The sequence below is a fragment of the Trematomus bernacchii genome, unplaced genomic scaffold, assembly GCF_902827165.1.
Source record: "Trematomus bernacchii unplaced genomic scaffold, fTreBer1.1, whole genome shotgun sequence".
Lineage (NCBI taxonomy): Eukaryota > Metazoa > Chordata > Actinopteri > Perciformes > Nototheniidae > Trematomus > Trematomus bernacchii.
This window is the reverse complement of record NW_022987477.1, coordinates 7241630-7262825: the sequence shown is the minus strand read 5'-3', so window position 1 is coordinate 7262825 and position 21196 is coordinate 7241630. Positions and strand designations below refer to the sequence as shown.

General features: G+C 38.8%; 3 protein-coding genes across 8 annotated transcripts in view; 1 reads left to right on the top strand and 2 right to left on the bottom strand.

Annotated features, from left to right (window-relative positions):
* Positions 1–236: 236 nt before the first annotated feature.
* ccr9b (chemokine (C-C motif) receptor 9b) lies at positions 237–2866 on the bottom strand. Its single transcript, XM_034145358.1, has 3 exons — positions 2724–2866; positions 2538–2596; positions 237–1590 (listed from the first exon to the last, which is right to left on the bottom strand). Exons 2-3 carry the CDS (start codon positions 2589–2591, stop codon positions 535–537), a joined length of 1110 nt encoding a protein of 369 aa, XP_034001249.1. The 5' UTR covers positions 2592–2596; positions 2724–2866; the 3' UTR covers positions 237–534.
* Positions 2867–7021: 4155 nt separating this feature from the next.
* On the bottom strand, positions 7022–13359 carry lztfl1 (leucine zipper transcription factor-like 1). 2 transcript variants are annotated; one of them, XM_034145377.1, is made up of 10 exons: positions 12900–13359; positions 12482–12606; positions 12156–12350; positions 9747–9804; positions 9235–9306; positions 9081–9146; positions 8903–8980; positions 8450–8608; positions 8224–8327; positions 7022–8000 (listed from the first exon to the last, which is right to left on the bottom strand). In XM_034145377.1, exons 1-10 carry the CDS (start codon positions 12900–12902, stop codon positions 7982–7984), a joined length of 879 nt encoding a protein of 292 aa, XP_034001268.1. In that variant the 5' UTR covers positions 12903–13359; the 3' UTR covers positions 7022–7981. The 2 variants fall into 2 exon arrangements, with proteins under 2 accessions (XP_034001268.1, XP_034001260.1); XM_034145369.1 differs by having other exon boundaries at positions 8450–8626; positions 12900–13358.
* Positions 13360–15517: 2158 nt separating this feature from the next.
* Positions 15518–21196, top strand: part of LOC117494406 (dnaJ homolog subfamily C member 13-like) — a 32015-nt gene continuing 26336 nt past the window's right edge. For 3 of the 5 annotated variants that reach the window (XM_034145340.1, XM_034145333.1, XM_034145326.1), the window contains exons 1-2: positions 15518–15684; positions 19163–19243. In XM_034145340.1, coding sequence (XP_034001231.1) covers positions 19176–19243 — 68 coding nt within the window. In that variant the 5' untranslated portion in view covers positions 15518–15684; positions 19163–19175. Of the gene's footprint in view, positions 15685–19162; positions 19244–21196 lie in introns of those variants that run through there. The other 2 variants (XM_034145349.1, XM_034145317.1) reach the window with 1 other exon arrangement.

Genomic DNA, 21196 nt, shown 5'->3' with positions numbered 1-21196 from the left:
TAGCACTGGCCACATTCTAGTGAATGTTACACCAGTGAAAGCACATCAATGCTTTCCCATGTATAGTAGATATGATTTGCTGATGTCATGACTTAGGCCTACTCACATTTTCGGTTGCGGTATTAAAACTATAGTTGGACCTCTTTCCCGCTTGTTTTTGTGCTGTGCTGAAAAGTAAAGCAATAAAGAAAACTGAAGCACGATTGAGAATTGTTCTCATTTTTTATTTTTGTTTTTTGAAAAATAATGATTTTCACAGCAGCAAGTAAAAAAATGAATTAATGAACAGTTTACAAACACTAATACAAAATAGTATTTACAAGAATATACAGTTTATACAGTGATTCCTGAAAAATATTGTTGTTACTGCCAGAATATTAATGTAATGAATGTAAACTCAAACACTTTTTCTTTTAAAGTTGAACAGGTTATAATTTCTCTGTTGGAAACAAATAATGCATGAGGATATAAGTAAAAAAACATCATGTTGAATAGGCTCAGTTCTCAGGTTTTAGGTTTTGGGAGAATAGGCTTTTATATGGAAAGGGCCGGGGTAGTTTCAGTGTCAGACATGATCGAGGGGCGTTTAGGTACCGCCTGTATCTTACTGAGCCCTTCTTTGCTCAGGCCGCCAGCACACATCTTTACCATCCTCAGGAGATCCTGTCTGAAGCGAACTCCAATGAAGACGTACAGGAATGGGTTCAGGCAGGCATGGGAAAACGCTAGGCTCTTGGCAATCTGTCCAGCTACATTAAAACGGATTAACATTTTACAATCAGTTATTGTTGTATTGGCTGCCTCCGTGGCCTCCATTATTAGCATACCATTGTGAGGTAGCTGAGAGAAAACAAACACAAACACCACAACAAAGATGACACGTAAGGCCTTGTGCTTCTCAAAGCTCTTGGCCTGCAGGAGTGTGCGAACGATGACAGAGTAACAAAATAACATAACTAGAAGAGGAAGGAAGAATCCCATGCAGATCTGCAGGGACAGAACCAGGATTTTTGTCTGGTTTTTTTCGTCTTCAGAGTAACGCAGATCACAAAAAGACTGCCCGTTTCGGTCGGTCTTCACCTGGGCGAAGATAAACTCAGGGAGGGCTAGGAGGATGGAAAGCAACCAGACAACCAGGCAGGCAAGTTTGCTGTAGAACAGCCTCTTTTTTTTCTTCAGGTTGTGGGCCTTGGTGACTTGCACAATTGCAATATACCGATCCACACTAATGCAGGTGAGCAGGAGCATGCTGCTGAAGAAGTTGATTTTGTAGACAGCTGCAACCATTTTGCAGAGGGGAACACCAAAGTCCCAGCCCTTAATGGCATCGACAGCCCAGAAAGGCAGCGTGCACAGGAAGAGGAGGTCAGCCACAGCCAGGTTCAGCAGGTACACGTCGGTCATTGTTTTCAGGCGGTTGCGCACAGTGGTGTAGATCCAAACCACCACCAGATTACCCACGGCACCAAGAATGAAGATCATCCAGAAGAGAGGTGGCTCGGACTGCCCACGAAACTCCCTGACCCAGCTTCTGTCACAAAAGCCTGGGTTGTCAGTCGGATCTGAACCATAGTCATCCTCTAAAGTTTCCTGCAATCAAAAACAGAAACAATGATTATCTAATGCAATATGAAAGAGGACTTAGTGCAACAGATACAATGTCTTTTTCATTTCCTGTCAGGCATTTATTTTCTCGTTGTCCTTGTAACCCAACTCTCAAGCTGCTCAGGGTTTCACAACATAGTGGGGATACAGTGATGGGACATCAAACGCTGTCGATGACGTACATGCTAACCAGAGCGTGCGATACAACTTCTGTCAGGTGCAGGTGTTGTGTCTGTGCAGAAGAAACCACACCACTGCACAATTTCCTGCTGCTAACCAAGCCTGGGTAAGGTGAATGATCCTGAGGGGCTCTAGAAAGGAGGGCCTACAGTACCCCAAAAGCTTCAAGTTTAGATTTAGGGCAGAGATAAAACAGTGTTGTGAAGCCGAGGCTAGGCTTAGGTTTCCAGAGACAATGGAAAAATGTATGCTGATACAGCTGTGAATGTGGCATTTGCTTATCCCTCAGTCTGCTTTAGTTAAATCTACCGCAAAGATGCAAAGGCTTAACTGACATATGCACAGTACAGTGTAGATATGGCAATGCGAATATTAAGTCACAGGCTCCTCCAACACAAATATATATATTAAATAAAAACTGGAGCATGATCTGTAAAAACATTCAAATAAAATGATTATCAAGAATGCTAAATATTATATGAATTAATAGCATTGACATGGATTTGTTCTTACAGCAACCTGAGTTTAATTTTTAACAGTATTTAAAATCTACTTGAATATAATTTAAAATCGTACTTTAAACACAAACTTTGATACACACATGCAATAAAACACAGATGTGTTCCTATATGTGATGCTAAGTATAGTCCGCACCAACACTGTCACCTTCTTCAATCTACTCAGGCATACAGACATGGACATTTTCTATACAACATGGCATGCCATACAAATAACAGCAAATGAATACTTACAGTTTCAGCATAATCAGTTCCTGTGGGCGTATTTGATGTAAATAGCTCATCCATGTTATCTACAGAAAACAAGACAACACACACCTTAACCTTTCAACTGTAAAAAATATCAAAATAAATCAACATATTGAGAAAAGTAACCCTTAAGTTTATAGATGCATGTTAACAGTACAACAAATCACTTACCCACTCAGTGATGAGATGTGGAGAACAAACTCTGCTGTTTCTTTGTCTGGGTAGTACGAATGGTAACCTTTCCAGCCAGACTCATCGTCACCTGCTTATATGGTTTCCCTTCAACCACAGGATCACGTGCTGATGCAGCCATCCATCCCCTACTCAGTCTGCAGAGAAGCACATGACCATTGGTGATGTATATTTCATTACCCCATGACAGTAAATATCAAATTGAAAAGGAACTTGTATGATCTATGAACAGTGACAGTGTGACAGTTTCACAGGGAAGTTGGGACTTTTACACTAAACCCACTTTAACACAGCCATCAGACGAGAACCAAAACTATGCACCCACAGTCCTTCCACGCCCGATTAACTTTATCATGTTGTTGCCAGTTAAAAACACAGGTGGAGCACTTAACACTACAGATGAGTGATTCATGAAACTGAAAACCAAGAGGTGTGAGGAGAAGATCAAAACTGGAGAAGGTAGCATGTTGAGACGTACTGTAAGCCCCATTGTGTTATAGCAATCCAGCCGTCTAAAGCTCAGCACTGTGTCCACGCAAGCCTCATATTTCGTTTTTAAATGGTCTTAACAAGTGTCAACATATAAGGAAAGTCATTTTTAAAGGTTTTGACTTTCACAGAGTTTCTCTTTCAAGTCAGTGGTGAGGAAATATGCCCGAAAAACAGGTCATTTTCATCATGAATTATATTTCACTTTATAAACTTCGATTAAAGGTCATATTCTAAGCTAAGCTAACAAGCCACTTGCTGAGCTTTCTTTCATACAAATATGAGAGTGGAACCCATCTTCTTCAGTAACAAAAAGAAATGTCCATATTTCTCCTAAAAAAAATGTTATCCAAGTGAAATTATCGCTGGTTCATGAAGTAGCAAACGCACCATACTATATAAACCACAACCTATTATTCCAGTGTCAATTCCTTCCAAGTTAAAAAGCATTTATGTGACATGTCCTATAAGAAAAAAGTGCTTTCTATGAAAAAAGCACCTCAAAGTTTAATGGTGTTGCCTAAGAGTAAAGGGAATTGAATAACGTGACAAATAGTCACACAGCTGACAAACATGTCAAAGAACAGTCCCTGTCATATACCAATTGTGTGACCTGGGAACAAATCAAAGCTTAAAGTGAAAACAAGCAAACTCACTTTGAAACCAAGACTAGGATTTAAATAAAGTGAGAACTAAGTCTGATTTACAAAGCCAACAATAAGACACAACTATTATCTTGGTCAAAGGAAGTGCTTATATTAGTTCTGGTTGTGTTTCCTGTGAGTGGGTTTCATACTTTTATGGGGCAGTGTTGTGGGGTGCTAATTTCACAGTTTCACTTCCTGAACAGATCTCTCTCCTTGCATGTTGTGAACTACCAATGCAGAGCGTTTCAGCTTTTCAGATTTCTACCAAATGCTTGTTGTTTTTCTCGTTATTGATCACAGTATAGCAGACGGAAACAACTGTGTCAGGGTTGTCAGATGAGTGTTTCCTTCTGGGAACAAGATGTTCAAGAGAGTGGTAGAATGAGAGGTTTCACTCAATTCAGTAACTGCATAAGTGATGTGTAAGAATATAAACCACAGTGTGTGAGATTCAGTAGCAAGTCAAACTTTATTCCCTTGCAGACAAAAATAGTAGACAATGCTGCATCAGGTCCCAAGTTAAAGATAATAGCTCCACGATTAGGCCTTTAATCTTTGAAGAGAGGCAGTGCTTTTTTAATCTTTGAAGAGAGACAGTGTTTTTTTGAACTAGTGGTTTTAAGTAAAACTGCTAAATGACCTCGGTATTACTCCACAAAACAGAATGACAAAAGCACTTATGATCTTGAAGTCATGTGTGTCCTCATGATCCGCTACAGAGAGTTTCAATGGCACATCCTGAAACAAAAAGAACTGCCAGTGAAAAAGGGGTTGTCTGCAACTGCATTATACACTTCGTTTAATGTAATATAACTTTTAATTAAAAATGTGCCCTGTTTTTCAAATATATGACCATTTCAGTTCTATTGGATTTTCCTTCATGCTAAGACTGACATGATATGCTCCGTACTGGCATGGGCCTGTTATTCTGTCACAACCCGAACGCTTATAGCCTAATGGTCAGGTAAAGCTGAGGAGATGCTACATTGGCAATATTTATAACAACACTGATCCGTTATGCCCTAGATTTGGAGGCTAGCCAGCAGACCTAAAGCAGCCTGCGTCTTCTGGCTTTTAGTTTAGACGTCTGAAATCCAAATTGACCTACAGTATGACCCTTTCTTTGGTTTAACACCAGAGGATTCCCGTGCTCTCTCATCAAAAAAGCCCCTGTAGTCACAGCTTTCACTTCAAAACTGTCTATAACTCTATTATGGTGCTCCTTGACAAAGAGTACAAAGCTTTGGCAATACTGTATGTCATTATGGTCATGCTAATAAAGTTAATTGAATTGAGGGTGAACCCATATGTCCTATTATGCTCTCCTCTTCTTTCTGTTTAAGTTATTGATACCAAGTCCACTATATAACGTAAAGTTTCTCCTAACATTAGCTAACATCAGCCACCAAATGGGGACATTTTATTGATAACAAACTCAAAAGTGTATTTTTATGGGAAATAACGTGTTTTTCAGAAATTAGATGATAAACAAATGTCGTTCTGTATACTGTATAGTCTCTCTCTGCTCTCTTGAACCGTGTGATACTGATATTAAGGGAACTTTTATAACTCAGGATGATAGTAGCTTTAGCCACACAATATGCATTTGTAATGAAAGATTAAAGCTAAAAAAAATCCACCATCACTGTTTTTAAACACCGTACAGCCTTTTGGACATCACCTGAAATTAAGAAATGAGTGTTATTGTTGCAAGCAAAAAGTCTGCTTGGTGATTGAAAGGCATTTTGTAGTGTGAGTGAAACTGAGAAAACCCCTATGATGCCTTTTCAGAAAGTCAGTAGTCAGGTAGTGAGTGTGAATGTGTATCACTCTCACATGTATTAACAGTCACCCCATATTGTGGGAAAGTACTGTCACTGTCACTGCTGTCAGCATTGCGAGAGATTGAGTTTGGTACCGAGAGGCTCTCCTCACCACTTCCTGTATACCTGCTCGCTGTGATTTATTTCTTGCACTGATAGGATGCAAATGCTGAACAGTTGTCTATCTGAAAATATCAGCAGTTATCCCATGACAGTTTCTCTTTCTAATAGAAAAAACAGATGCATGCACACCTGCAAATGTACAAGCAAACAAATGCAACACAATAATCTTCCCCCGTGATCTTTATTTTGATACAGCAACAAACAGGCGGGTAAGAAATGTATCTGTTTCGACAGCAGAACAAAAAGGATCTTAAAGAATATTGTTTTTCTCATTAGTGCCCTTTGCCCCCGCCCCTTTGTTTTGCACCTTTACTGTAGATGAACCATGCATACATCTCCTGCACATGATGTAAAAAAAACAACCCAAGTTTAAGTCAGGACAGACTGTGGCTTGAAGAGTTTCAATGAAAACAACAAGGTGGTTGATGATTGGCTGGCTGTTTACCATTTGTATTACTCTGCCACAATCTCAATCTGCTCTAGTTAAAACAGCCAAGGCCAAAATCTTTCTATACACACTTTAACAAGCAGAAGGAACACATGAAGTGACTGTATGTGTTGAATTTGAAACAAATTGTCACTGTACTTGATACAATGACATCCTAATTTAGAGTTTGAAGTTAACAAACCGCTTGAGGATGCATTTCAAAATCATTTGTTCCTTTCTGATTTCCTGATGTTCAATCCGTCCAAACTTAACTAAATTGATCATTCTCAGCATGAAGTCAAACACCACCACTTAAGATACCATCATTATATCTCTGCTTACTGAAGTGAATGCATGCAGCCTTACCTTATAAGCTTTCTACTTTTACACAACTGAATTTAATCTTAGTGTGTCTAAAGTTTTACTGGACTGTTAGTGTAGTTTTATTATTATTGTGCTGCTGTGTTTATTGTATTTTTGTCTTTCATGGATTATTATAATCAATGTATTATTGCAATCTGGCGCCCCCTTGTTGAATCAGTAAGTTACAGAGACAGTAAATGTAATAACCCTTAAATGTATCATCATTCATTCATTAATATTGTTAATCATTGTCACAGCTTAATTTTTAAATAAGGCTAAACTTCAGAGAATCCATTTCATTATTGTTATTCACTGGATGTTTATATGATAAAATACACTGTGAACCTAAAGGGTAAAAGACCAGAGGATGATCGCTCTAAAAATGACAACACGTTTATTTGTTAACAGCTTTTATTACCCCATACTTTGCACAATACACACAAATGCACATCTAGTGTAGTTTTGGGGAGATGTATTATACTCTACAAGAGCATTACTTCATGAACATCATGTAAATATTCATTATTTTTCTCTTACATTCCATCACCCACAGCAATACGAAAAGTACACAGCTAAAGAGACAAAAATATTCTATGGCCTTTGTGCAGGGAAGTAGGGTAAATCATTCTAGATCACTATCCACATCATTCAATATGCAAACAGCAGAACAAATAAATGCAGGACATTTTGGTTTATTCTCGATAATCAGACTTTTCACAGAATGTCAGATCATTGAAAATACTTTTGAGTGAAATGCAATGAAAGTCTTAGGTAACAAATTAAAGCAGGGGTGACCAAGTGGGGCATGTGACATTACTTTGAAGGTGGTCACTATCAATAAACAAACTGGCTTGGGTTTAGCCGAACACTGATTTCACTGAACTACAAATTGGGCTGCTATAATTAAACCTAATCAGCAAATATTGATCAATTACCCTGTATCTGAAAGATAAGACTGCAACGCTTCAGGCAGACAGTGAGCAACTGTCAAATTCAGCAAATGGACAAGGCCTCTTCAAACAGGGACGTGGTAGAAATTGCATAGAGCGCTGAGGGAAGTCTGCTAGCAACTGTAAGTGAGCTCCAAAAACTGAGATGTAGAAAAAAAGCACAGCTGAAGAAGGCTATCATTTATCAGGACCTTATTGGTGTGAGAAGTTGTACTGCCAACCTTCCTGCTCACACTATTCACTAAAGCCAATAACTACTGAAGATGCCAGATTAAGCATGGATAGAGCAATTCCTCGTGGAAAGGCTTTTTTCCGTCTCTCGTCTTCCAGCAGTGGAACGGATGGTTTCTTCTCTGAAACAGTCAAACATGTTCTTTTCCTCTGGACCTGTTTAACCAGTTGTGAAGCGTAGAACTCATTCACTGGGCTCATATCTGAAACGAAAAGCGATTACAGTGTCACCAATTTGAAGGTTATATATATTGATATATAACCATTTTCTATTATAGGCCAATTAATTGAGTACTGGTTTTTGCGTTTTCTTTTCTCGTTTAAATGTTCGAAATAGAGTATATATTTAATTAATCAGTTAAGTTTTTCCAATTGCATTTTTCAAGCAGCCAGAAATAGAATATTCTGGATGATGATGACACTCACCTCTGCAATCGTTTTCTGATTTCTTTGATCTGCTCATTTTTCTTGGTCAGGATCTCCTTCATGTTGCGGTAGGCTGCAGTTTGCTGGAACTTCTTGTCCAACTCCTGCAAAACAAACACAATCATAACACGTGATATACCTGCCTCAGACATAATTGGTCAAAACTTGACACCATCTGTTAACTAAAGATACTTTTAGCTGCAGATAAACACTGCAGTTGAAGTACCTTCTCTGCCAGGGACAGCTGCTCCTGCACTCGCAGCAGGTCGTGTTTGGCAGAGATCAGGTTCTCCTGCAAACTCTTATGGGACACAGAGTTGGCACTAAGAGACTTTTCGTAGTCCACCTTCAGAGCAGCCACGGTGTCCTCCAGACTACCGATCTCCTGGGATCGAGCAGCAAACTTAAAGGAAAAATACACAACATATTAGTTCAGATAGAGTGAATGGCAATTATCGCTATTACTACAGAATCTATTCCTACGCAGAGCAACAGCAAGAAAAGCAACACTTTGGTCTGCTGGGTACATACCATTCCAGGTCCAAGTTAGCAGATAAAACCAAATGACAGCAAATATTCAGATGCAGCAAATAAAATAAAAAGGTGGGGGAAAAAAATTGATGAATGAAATGCAAACACAAAAGATTAGGCTACTTTACAAACCAAAGCGCAACAGTACCTGCTGGTCACCTTGCACCCTCTGAAGGTCTTTCAGAGCTCTCTCTGCCTTGCTTCTGTCATCCAGTGCACTCATTGCCTGGGAGAATACATATATAGCAGATCATTCATGTAAACTAGTGGATCAAATATAAGAAAATATGCTCTGTGTGTGAACAATTTATGAAAAATGACTATACCTGGGATTCTAAAGTCCGCAGCCTGGTTTTCAGTTTATCATTTTCCTCCTGTAGTCTGGCTATCTCCTTGAGAAACATTTAAGACAAGCATGAAGGAGGGCACAACTTTCTATAATTAATCTGTATTTGTAATTCATGAAATGCATTCCTTTACCTTGTTGAGAAGTTCAGACACCCCACCTTCATTGAGTGGTGCTAGCTTAGGTTTGCTTGTTTCTTGGTTTTTCTGGGAATAAAGTAAACAATTAATGGCAAAAATGACAGAACGGTTTTCATTTCTTAGTTTAATATACCTCCCTATTATTGTACAAGATCTAACGGTAAAAAAAAAACATCTAGATTTTCTTAGAAATGTAAAGCTGGTAGGTGTCTTGTTTTTTAAAAAGGTGTGAAAAAGGTAAACCAATGAAAGAGTGGAGTATTGCATTACAATGTTGATTTGATATCATCAAACCACACGTCAACCTCACTGATGTGTGACTTTTAAACCGCAGGTACGTGTGAAGGGCAGGCGGCCTGTCATATAAAACGACTAAAAAGGGAACAGGAACGCTCTTTAGCTACTGCATTCCATGTGGGTGTGAATATCCTTTGAACAAATGATTAATGACAACTTTTATATTGACTGTGCTGTGTGACACTCTACATGAGCTGCACATTACTCACCTTATCAGGGGTTTTAAAGTCAGTCTTCTCAAATTCAGCCACTTGTTCTAACAGATCCCTATACGAGAAGAGAAAATAATTGAAGGGTGGAATTTTTTAATTACAGAGAAAGGAATACAAAAAAGCTTGAAATATTATATACTGATTTAAGAATAATTATAAAGAATGTGTCTATAAAATACAAAGGTTAAAAAAAAGTTCATATATTTTGTGAGCAACACTAAGTAAAACTGATCTGATAATAGTGTACTATCTCCTCTCACATCTATCACCTCACCACTGCAGTGTTTTGAGACAATAAAATAATCTACTATATGGCAGTTATGTAGCTTTGGCAAGGAAAATAAACACCCTTGTTTTAGATGACAGTTTGGCACTTAAGCTATAAGATATATGTTTGTGGTGAACAGAGCAGCACTCCGAAAAGCTTAAATGTGGTTTTTAAAAAGCAGGTGAACACACGTAGATTGTGACACGGGGCGTATTCCTTGCTTAAAACACCGTATCAGTCACGTAGGGCTGAGCCCTGAGAAAAAACAAAAAAACTTTGAGGCTCATGTGCATGTTACAAACAAAAAACTGTGCCATAACATGCTCAGTGTGTTCACAAGGTAAAAGGTTATACAGGTCAGAAGTTAGGTTGAGTTCATCTGAATATCCAAGGACATTCAAACGTGTGTATTGTGGACAATAGCATACGTTAATAACATGTTAAGCTGCATAAATGAATATTTTATGATTTTTTACTCATAACAACAGATGATGTTGATGAACATGGAAAAGCTTCCTCAATTTCACCTTCGAAACAGGGAATATGATGACAAGACTAAGCTTTAGTTTGACATTAGTTATATATCAAAGCCAACATTTTTAAAACAGACACGGAAATGATTTATTTCTTCTAAATCTGTTAGTTATCATTCAGGTATATAAGACCTGACTTTATCTGTGCCAAAAGCTTAAATACACCAAAAGTGCAAAGTACATTCCGACAACAGTTTGACCGTGATCTATCTATATTAGTGGTATGAGGTACATGCCTGCATTGCTCTATGTTCAGGCTTGTAATATGAAGAGGCACTTTTGGCATACTTGCTTTCTTACAGCAGCAAGAATGATGATAAATGATCCTGAAAAAAAGCCTATTAGGTTATTGTCAGCTTCTAATAGCAAAAAAGAAAAATAGTGTTTTTAAAATAAACTTAATCTCAAACATCTGAAACAGCAGTACATTTTCAATTGTAATTATTGTAACAAATGTGTAACAATTTGTAAATAAAATCATTTAATTGTATTCGAAAAGGAAACAGATACATAGTCAGTTCTTCTAAATTACAAAAGACAAATATAAATTATCCCTATTGGTGATAAGCAATGCAGAAGAAATTCCTTTAATTGGAACATTTTTTAAATATGATCTTTTCTAATATGGTTGAATTGACATTGTGGTTTTCAGGCTGAATGAACATAGCTGCAAAAAAGGAATGGAAAAAAGGGTTAAATTCACATTGTGTATGCGAGCATGTGGCTTGGCAATGACCTTTTTGCGTGGCATAAACTCTAACATGCAAGATATCTAAACCTAAACAAGAGGAAGTGGTTAAAAGTAAAGTAGTTTTTTCTCATGAACTCGAAGGTGTATCACATGTTTAGAGGGGCCTTTCTCGGTTCTTACCTTGGTGTGGTACTCTGCTTGACCTTGAACTGTCACATCATTCCATACTATTTTAATTCCAACTTTTTCACAGCTTATTTAATGTGGAAGAATGAGACATGGGATTATTTTAGGTGCAAACAAGTGCAAATAAGATTTCCTTTTTTCTTTTCATGACTTATAAGGCGCTGTATAATACATCATATCTCTATAAGAACATCATATACTACTGTGGAAGTAAATATCACGTTGACCTTAAGACAAATGTTTTCTGTGTGTTCTTGTGTCCATAAACCAAAGCATTCATCTGGTTGCATCTTTAGAATTTATTTAATTTATTATCATAATAGTTATAGTTCATTTTGTTTTTAAATTCTGTTTTTCTTTGTACTGTTTCTGTTTCTGATTTTATGTAAAGCATCTTTGAGCACCAGGAAAAGCGCTATAAAAATTAAATGTATTATTATTAATTGTATTTCACATTACAATATTTAACCTTACATTCTGTTTCTTTCACCTGCACTATTTTATTCAAATATATCGTACTCTGTTCATTTGCACTATTTTTAATTTTGTATTATTATTATTACTGTTATTTTGTTGTCTTATGTCCTTTATATAATATGTTGCACTGTTGTAGGAGCTTGGGACCTAAGATTTTCATTGCCATAACTACACTGTAGCTGTGCAGTGTGCACATGATAATAAAACCCTTGAATCTTGAACCTGAATGTGTTTCCTTCCTCCCTGCTCACCTGTTCTCCAGCTCTGAGATATCACTCTGCAGTCGGAGGTAGAACTTCTCGGCCTGTGAGAAGAGCTGCCTGAGCAGCAGCACGTTGGTGTGGGCTGTGTTGATCAGCTCCATCTCCACCTCCCCACGCACCACCACCTGCAGCCCATCCAGCATCTCCTTCACCTCATCCACTGTGAAGGTTTCCTCCACCAGCCTTCAGAGAGAAACATACACACAAACACATTACAGTTCCAACCCACCTGTTGTTATATACTGTATATTTTAAATTAGAAGAGGGATTTACATAAAAACAATGATAAAAGAAAGGTAAGGTTGACAAGTTACCTGCTATCTTTGAGTTCCTCAAAGCAGGAGTCAATAGTCTTTAGTCTCAGGACCCTCTTTGAACGTGCAAATCGCATGTAATTGATGACTTCATTTTGATGCTGTTCATTGAACCCAAATTCAGCCTACATGGAGACATAGATAGAGAAGAGATTGTCATCACTGATGTAAAATGGACAGAGAGAGAGAGAAGCTAATGAAAACCACAACTAGCTTATGAGCTATCTTGAAGAGGATTTCCCCCTGCTAATATGTGTCGGCCTATTCACATGAGCTTGCCCATACTGTGTGCTAACTCTGGGGCTAACTGTCTAACCGTCATTTAATAAAACAGAGCGATAATATTAGCATGCTAACTTCCAAAAGCAAACAGGTGGCCTGGCTACCCCCATAACTACAAATGAACGAAACTACTTACCATGGTGGCTGTGCAGCTAACGTTAACGTTACTAGTTAGCTAGCTTGTAGACTCTGGTGATAAAAAGAGAAATGGGTGTTTCAGCCTATAATGTAGGCCACGCAGCAAACAGACTAGAAGCAAACAGAAAGGTGGTGGAGTAGAGAGTTCTACTAAATTATTTTGTAGTAATAGCTCAACTCAGTGAGGAGGCTAAACCGGGTTAAATAATAGCTATAAGATTATCTGGCAGATTGGCTAGCCTAGCTTTCCAGCTAGTGTTTGCCTTGAGAATGCCTTGGTAACGGAGAAGAGCGTCATTGCCTTGGTTACTAGGGGTGCGTTCAACGGCGCTACGTATTGCGTGCAACATGAAAGTTATGGTCGAATGATTGATAATATATATTCATGAAACATCATAAAAGAAATGTGCATACTTATTAATATCAAATCATGTATTACACGCTTTGTAAAAAGTTCTAAAAACATATTTTTGTAATTATTTTTTCAAGCAATATTAAATCCTGTCTAATTTCTTGTAAAAGTCTCCGTCATTCATTTATTTCGAATTATTAAGTAATTAATTGTACAGGTTATAAGTGCAAGAAGGTCAATATAATTTATTTTAAAGCATGTTTTTTCTGTCTTTGTCACTGTATAGTATTAAGCAGTAGATGGCAGTATTGAGCTAATGGGTCACTTGGTATTAGACCTCTGCTCCTCACCAGTAGCTTCCTCTGAGAAAATCTCCTTTTTTTCTGTTGCACCCATGACATGTACATCTCATATATTCATTTATATGTTTTAGCAATGGGTCCTCGTTTGACATAATAGTTGGACATAAAAGCTTTTGATTGGGATCTTAAAATGAAACAGCTGTGCAAAACACGATGGCATATTTGACAGACTGCCACAATGTTGAGTACATTTACCAGTCACATAAAACCAATGACAGTATGTTTTAAAGTATGACTGTTTTTCTTTTGTATCTTCTAACATGTTTCATTGGTAATCATAGAGCATTTATATCTCTTTAAATTCCTAATGGCTGCTAGCACCACAACAACAGTTTGGTGTACTAGATTAAGCATATGGCAGTATTTATTTACCAATTTAAATACAATTATACAGCTTATAGTATTCTTCTTCAATGCATGTTTCAACTAATCTACTGATTGGACTCATAATGGCTGCTTTTTCATCATTAAAAACTAATCTGTCTTCACGTGAGCCAATTGAAAACTTAATAGAAATTGAATGGCTACTTGTTATTTATCACTGAAACCAAAAGGACATCTCTATCTATTGTGTTAAGAAGGTTTTTTTATGAAAAAAAAAAGAGGAAACTTTCCTCATGTCTCTCTAGCTGTAATTAAATTAGACTAACAGGCAGCACATGGTTGGTCACCTAATCAGATGCATCAGAATGTGACCACTCAGTGTTGCCCTGCTTCACTGTGCAACATCAGTCAGACACAGGGACCAAGATGTTTCCCCTTTACCTTCAATCGCGGTGAGTCACTTACATTTTGAAACAGGTACTAGACACCTTGAAACCATATGCTGAAGGGTCAGAGATTAGGCTACTCTTTTCAGTTTTTGCCCCTGGGAGTCCCTGGGGCTGCCTGTCCACAGTGGTCAGTTAGACCACCTAGCCTAGGAACTAGCAAACTCTCAAATATATTAGATTGTGCAATACTGAAGATCATTGCAAAGCAAAGGTGTTAAAATACATCAATTTATTGAAAAATGTAATGTTTAATAAACAATGAAGCAATGTGAAGCATTTCAATAAAACATTGTAGGCACCTACAACCATAAGTTTGTAATAGATGCATTTAAGTAAACTGTTGTATAAGAATGATATGACATGAAAAAACATTATTATAAATATACTTAAGGTTGTGTATGCAAGTGTTTATTTTTTCAAGTTGTCATTTCATATCAAAGCGATATGGCACTTTGTGCCAGTAAATGTGTGGCCAGATAATTTTTGTTCTGGTCTCAATTTTCATGTAGGCCTAACTTGTGCCCACTGTTATAATAATAGGAAGTATTGCTGCATTGGTAGTACTTTGTCCCTAGATGGCACAATAATCTTTCTTTTTACAGGTCTCTGTTTGTATTTAGCAGGCCCCCGGAACTGGAAACCTGCACTTGAAGGGTTTTATTTGGAAATGTACTGTAAGCTAACAAGAAGTGTTATATGCAGATAAATGCACATGTAAAAATAGGAGGAGGTAAGGAGTTATTTAGTTTAGATCAATTCAACAAAAGTCATTTAGACATTTACTCTAAGCAAAGTGACTGTCAAAATCGAACTATTAGTTAATAAGAGTCTATATTTGAGTGTTTGGAGCATGGTTAATACATTCAGTATGATGTATCTGGCTTATTAAATGGTCGCTTATTCACTCTTACAAATGGAAACTAAAGATTCTCTATATAACCCAGTCAGCACCAGCCCCGCGCAATTCACTGCTCCGAGGTCAGTTGTCGGCTGTATGTATCAATACAAACACGGAAGGAAATTGAGAAGAACTGATCTCGGGTCGGCCTCTCGATAATTCCGCGTCGAGACAAACCAATCAGCTGACAGCCGCATGACAGGCAGGCCTCACGCTTGCGCAGTAGCACTCTCTTGGTATCAGGAATATGGCAGCGTCCTGAGCCCTGTTGGGGGGAATACGGCGTAACTGAGCACCTTCAGCACCAAAGTGGGAAAACTGAGAAGCACCACCCGCACTCGGAGGAGGGTGGGGGGCTGAGGGACGGCTTCGACAATTACCCGTTAGCGAATTTACAGGTAATTGCAACCGTTTGCACCTGCCACTGTCTTCAAGCCATCTTCTCCATGTTTGCTTGATTGAACCCCGCTGCTAATGCGACTAGCTAGCTCTTCTGCCAAACCCGAGTACAGTGCTAGGTAGCCGCTAGCTTGAGGCTAACCCAACATTAGCCTGCCACAGCCCCTTTTTTGCGTTTAGCAAACAAACGCTGATAACAATAGTCTCTGGGTTATCTTTTATTCTTGTGAGGAGGAGCAGCACTATCGACATCTATATAATATGCTGTCGTTCTTGTTTTTAGCCAGTTAACCGTGTAGGCCCGCTGCAATGAAGGATAGTTTAGCTAAGCGTTTGAAAGCCAGGTAACGTTAATTCTGTTTGTCATGGATTTACTTGACAGATCGGGATCCAGCGCTCAAAATCAAATGGACTTAAGAATCGCGGACAGCTTTTTCAACGCATTTTGTGTAACCTACTGTATATGTTTATATCTCTAGTCACGTGTAAAACTAACTGCAAGCAAGTGGTTCATGAAATCGTTATAGAGCCATATAAGATGAAGTAGAGTAAGTGCAAGTTGACAGGGAGATGATTCACATAATTGGCAAATAAGAGGAGGACATTGCAACACGTCTTAAGTGCAGAAACAGCTTTTAAGAAGAAAACCACATTGCAGAAACCAGAATGATATTTGCTTAATGTTTCTGGCTATGTCAAAAATCCTATAGACTATGCTTTTATTGTGCTGTCAGTTCAGACATGGTTTATGTTCAACTTGGTATTAACTGGAGATGTAAGAAAAAGTTAGGCCCATATAATGATGTAATAACAGATGATCATTTGACCCTTGTACCCACACTGATGCTGATGCAGTTTACATATCATTTTTATTGTACTTTTCAAAGGAAACTGGTGATGCAACTCTTTTTTTTCTTCACAGCTGTGAGAAACATGGAAGAAAACAGAATGAAATAGCAAAGGAGAGCAAAGGAGTTGTTAACACAGTATTACATGGTTAATTGTCGTGGAACTTAGAGTTTAACTTGCGTCTGATAGTCTGTTTACAGTTGTTCAGATCCCATTTCAAAAGCCGTGTTTGCTAAAGTTTATGAAAAGTTGTGAGTCCTATCTGGAACAAGTTTTCATGTAAATGGTGTGTGCTTTGCTTTGGGTCTGGTTCCATTTTCATTGACTGTTATTCTCTTGTTTCCTTTCCTCTTTTGTCTTCTATTTTTTGCTCAAGGATAGCCCATAATTAAATTGCTATTGATCTGCATACAGGCAGGAAGAGGTGGGAGGAGTAATCACATGACTCAATCCTGGAATCTGGCTTGACTTTTAAACTCCTCACAAGCGCTTTCAACCCAGTAATGTATTGTAAACTGCACTGCCCTCTGCAGAAGCAAAGAGCATGCTGTGCACTGCTTGCTGTTAACATCTCCTATTGTGCATTCCATCAGCCCCCCGCTCTGGATTAAATTAATTATGCAGCTCCGTGAATGTGTGTCAGAAAAAGAAAAAAAACTGTTGATGCAAAACTTGGCTCTTGACGTTTCCTTGCAGCTTTGTTTCTCATGCACAGGCATCAATTATTGAGACCCAGACACTGGCTAATTTTTAAAGGTCCTAGTCCAGTGTTGGTGGACCTGCTGTCCCTTGATTCAGCCGCACACAGAAATGGAGAGGAAGGAAAACTGGAGTCAGATTTTTCCAAGATCCTGGCAGAGTGCTGACACAGGTTCCTCTTGTCACAGTGCAGCCGCCAGCAAAATACTGCACTAAGGATAGGAGAGGAATTTGCTTTAATCTTGTTTTTTACTGCTTTGTTTGAAACCATCTTTGACAAACAATCACTCTTATAACGATCCTAATGATGTTTTGTGGTTTGTGCTAATTGGAGAAGGACACTCTTTGGTTTTAGTTTCAATAACATGGATTTGAGTTTATTTATTGTCCAGGTTTGGAATCATATACCGGTCTCAAGTTGAATTGTGAGGATTTGTGAGGCCAAAACACTGAGACATGGTCTAACCCCTGTTTATCTGAAGTGATCAATAGGCCACTCTGGCTCTGCACCAGATTTTATTGACACAAGCTCAGCTGGTGTACTGTTGTGTTATTTCTGTATTTATCATATCCGACTGGAGTGAAAGACCTCTGGTTTTGTCTGAGCAGATTATATCGCAGTAGTTCCTTATCAGTTTTCCTCTTCGTCTAATGCCTAGGCTCCACGGGGACGAAAACGGGTTGAATCCGCATATTTCTCATGCGTATAGCCCTTTAAGCTCGACGACGCCGTAACAGAAACGTAGAAACAGACCCCGCAAACGACAACGGGTCCAAAGGTGGATAGATCTGGGAACGGAGCGCTCTGGGGGGTCCAACGGGGCCGTGGGGTCACCTATACGGTCATCCGTTTCATAGCCCCGCCTCTCCCCACCTCTGCTGCTCACCCCCGCAAAAGTACACTGCACACTGAATTCAGATTATTTATCTTTATCTCGATAGGAACATAAACGCGAGTGAAGTCTAATCTGACAGGACGGAGACACGCAGCTCCTCCGGCTGTGAAGCAGCGGGAGCAAAACACACACTTCAAGTCAGATCACCACCCTTAGCTATTTTAATTACCTCTCAAACTACCTAAACTAGTTATAAATATGTTTATTTTTACTGTCGGGTTTACTTACTGGATCAGCTGCTGCATGAGGAAGCATGAAGATTTAAACTTTAACACACATTGACTGGCGAAAAACTCTGCGCGGTTCCCTCCGCCCCCACCGCGGAGAATAAACAGAAGTGCAGCCATGACAACCATTCTTCTTCGCTGCTTTTGTGGAGGAAGTTACAGCGCCACGTACAGGTTCGGCATATGTACTGCAGCTTTTCCAGCGGTTGGATGTAAACGGAGCCGTCTCGTGGAGCTTGACACAATCCGGTGTATATTGCGTGTGGGCGGAAGGTTTTTTGCGGTTGCATTTGCGTTACTCCGATGCGTTTTGCCGTATGGGTTCCCGTGGAGCTGGGGCCTGAGTAAATCAAAACATATCAAAGAGTGGTTTATAATAATATGGAAGTCATGTGCTACCAGCTGCATTGATCCTACGGGTAATAGCTATGCTAATGACAGTTAAGAATCAGTCAGTCATGGAGCGCTGCAATACACATGGACTACTCAGACGTTGAATAATCGCTGTTTTCTCTGTATTCGTTCTGTAGTCGATGGAATGTCATGTGGGAGTCTCTCTCTTCAAGCTGCAAAATGTTGAATGTCTGTGTGAAGTGTGTGTGGCAGTATATTGGAACGCATGTTACATAAACTTGATGTAGTAAAGACCTGTGAAGGTGCAGGTTATTTCGTGACTTTAACTGGAGATCATCCTCCCCCTCTTTTGTGTAATTAAAAATGTAACATTTCCTTTCAAGTCATTTTAAAGATATTTATTTATGTTTTTATTTTACCCTAATCATTATAACTTTTCATCTGTTTTGTAGGTCCCGTGAAAAGATGAATGTCATCAAAGAAAATAAAGACATGGCCTGCTTCTACACCACCAAACACTCCTGGAGGGGAAAGTAAGACCCACAACATGTTTTTATAACCCCACTGATTCCTTTTCAGAGCTGGTGCCATTTCAGGGCTTGAACCCTTGTCTACTACCTCTCTTTTGTATTGATTTACAACGCAACATTGACCTAAAGTCTTCCCTTCATCACTTTGTTTGTCTTCTTCACTTAAAATCCTGACGCAGTTCTTCCATTGTGTTGACATTCCTTATCTTAGACAGGGATGGGAGGTCTGCAGACCACTGTCAGCAGTCTCTGATCAGCACTAATGAGCTGTGTTTTGTAGAGCTGCATGTCTTATGAAATGTGACCCAAAGACACAGATACTGACAGTAAACACAGCAAGATGGTTCATGTGTTTTATGGATACCAAAACATGAAACACTGCTTTACACAATGTTACTCTTACTCTTAATACTCACATAATTGTTACTATAGGGGGCAACTTAATACAACTACAGCTGCAATTAGTGCTTTGACAGAATATAAATCACCAACTATTTTTGAAAGTCCTTCGCTATGGATGTGGTGAAAATGAAGTAACGGCAATTTGTTGAAGAATGCACTAGCCACTTTTTTGAAGTTGCACAGGATTGGGAGAAGTTAGCACAATAGGAACAGATGGTGCTCACAAAGATAGAGACAGCAGGAATACTACTATACAAGCATATGCACTCACTGTGTAGTGTGTACATTATAGACGGGGCAATCAAAGCGGCTCTCTGTGATGTTTTAGCTTAGTGTTGGAAAGTAATCAGACATCATGCTAATAATTCAAAAATCATCAAAACTAAGCTAAGTTGTTATAATAAAGTAAAAAACCCTCCTATTTATCTAGTAGTTTGCCATGCCTTTCTTTTTAACAACACCTCGTGTATTTATCCTCTCTACACAAGTATTTTAAACTTGTAATAAATCATCATTAACCACAGATTATTATCGTGATAAACGCTACAAATTAGTACAATAAAGGCAAAATAGGGGCAACAAAGTGTATTATAACTAACCTTAACCTTAATGTCCATGATCATCTAGGGCTAAAGGTCTCATTTTATAGATTATAGTTAAATGACATACTATGTGACTTGATGTAAATACTTGGGTGTCCTTCATGCTAAAAGATGGAGATGCTCAGTTTGAGCCGGTGGCATCACATTACCAGTACCTGCTCTCTAAATGTCTTTGTGCCATTAAGGACTGCCATTGACTTTGGTAACTGAAGCAGGGCTGCAGAGCATTAGCCATCATCGAGGCTTCATCCTGCTAATGCTTCCTGAAGGGTCCGACATAGACCAGTGTTGATGTATGTGTGGTGGATACAGGGGAGGCCGAGTCAGAGCGACACAGTGGCGCACTTTAAACCCCCGTTTATGATTGGTCTGAATGGAATGACGGATTTCCATGACCCTCCAACCGACTTGAAAGTGGGTTGCTCTCTGCCCGGTTTTGTCGAACACGCCTCTCTATTAGGGCTGTGCATCTTCACTGGTCTCACGATTCGATTCGATTACGATTATCCTGTCAACGATTCGATTCGATTCGATATCCCGATGCATCACGATTCATACCAATGCGTTGCATCCTCAATTTTCTATATTACTGCACATGGCTTATTTTGTATCAATGCATACATGCAGTAAATACATATGAACTCTCTTTTTATTATTTAGAAAGTGCTTCAGAAATCAATAACATAAATGTCTCTATAATTAATTTATAAACCAAAATAAATTAATTGTATAGGTCTAGCCTCCCTATATCTGTGTGTGAAGTTGTTCCATCCTCAAAAACAAAAAACTAATGCTTCTGCAGTCTAGCTGCAGCTTCTAGCAACGGTCTTCTGTTAAAAAAAGGACACTGAATGTCCTGAATGTGGCATCACACACAGGACTTGAGTCTGAACACAGCAGACAACAGGAGTATTTACAATAGCATATACAAACAAAAATACTGCATGTGGGT

What these genes read in the sequence shown, in the direction of transcription:
- lztfl1 (XM_034145369.1), bottom strand. An exon ending in GAGGAACTCAAAGATAGCAG is followed by an intron (nt 12,351 to 12,481) that starts GTAACTTGTCAA and finishes TTCTCTCTGAAG; the next exon opens with GCTGGTGGAGGAAACCTTCA. An exon ending in GGGTGCAAGGTGACCAGCAG is followed by an intron (nt 8,627 to 8,902) that starts GTACTGTTGCGC and finishes TTTTCCTTTAAG; the next exon opens with TTTGCTGCTCGATCCCAGGA.
- ccr9b (XM_034145358.1), bottom strand. Translation starts at nt 2,591, where the DNA reads ATGGATGAGCTATTTACATCAAATACGCCCACAGGAACTGATTATGCT. An exon ending in GAACTGATTATGCTGAAACT is followed by an intron (nt 1,591 to 2,537) that starts GTAAGTATTCAT and finishes TTTTGATTGCAG; the next exon opens with GAAACTTTAGAGGATGACTA.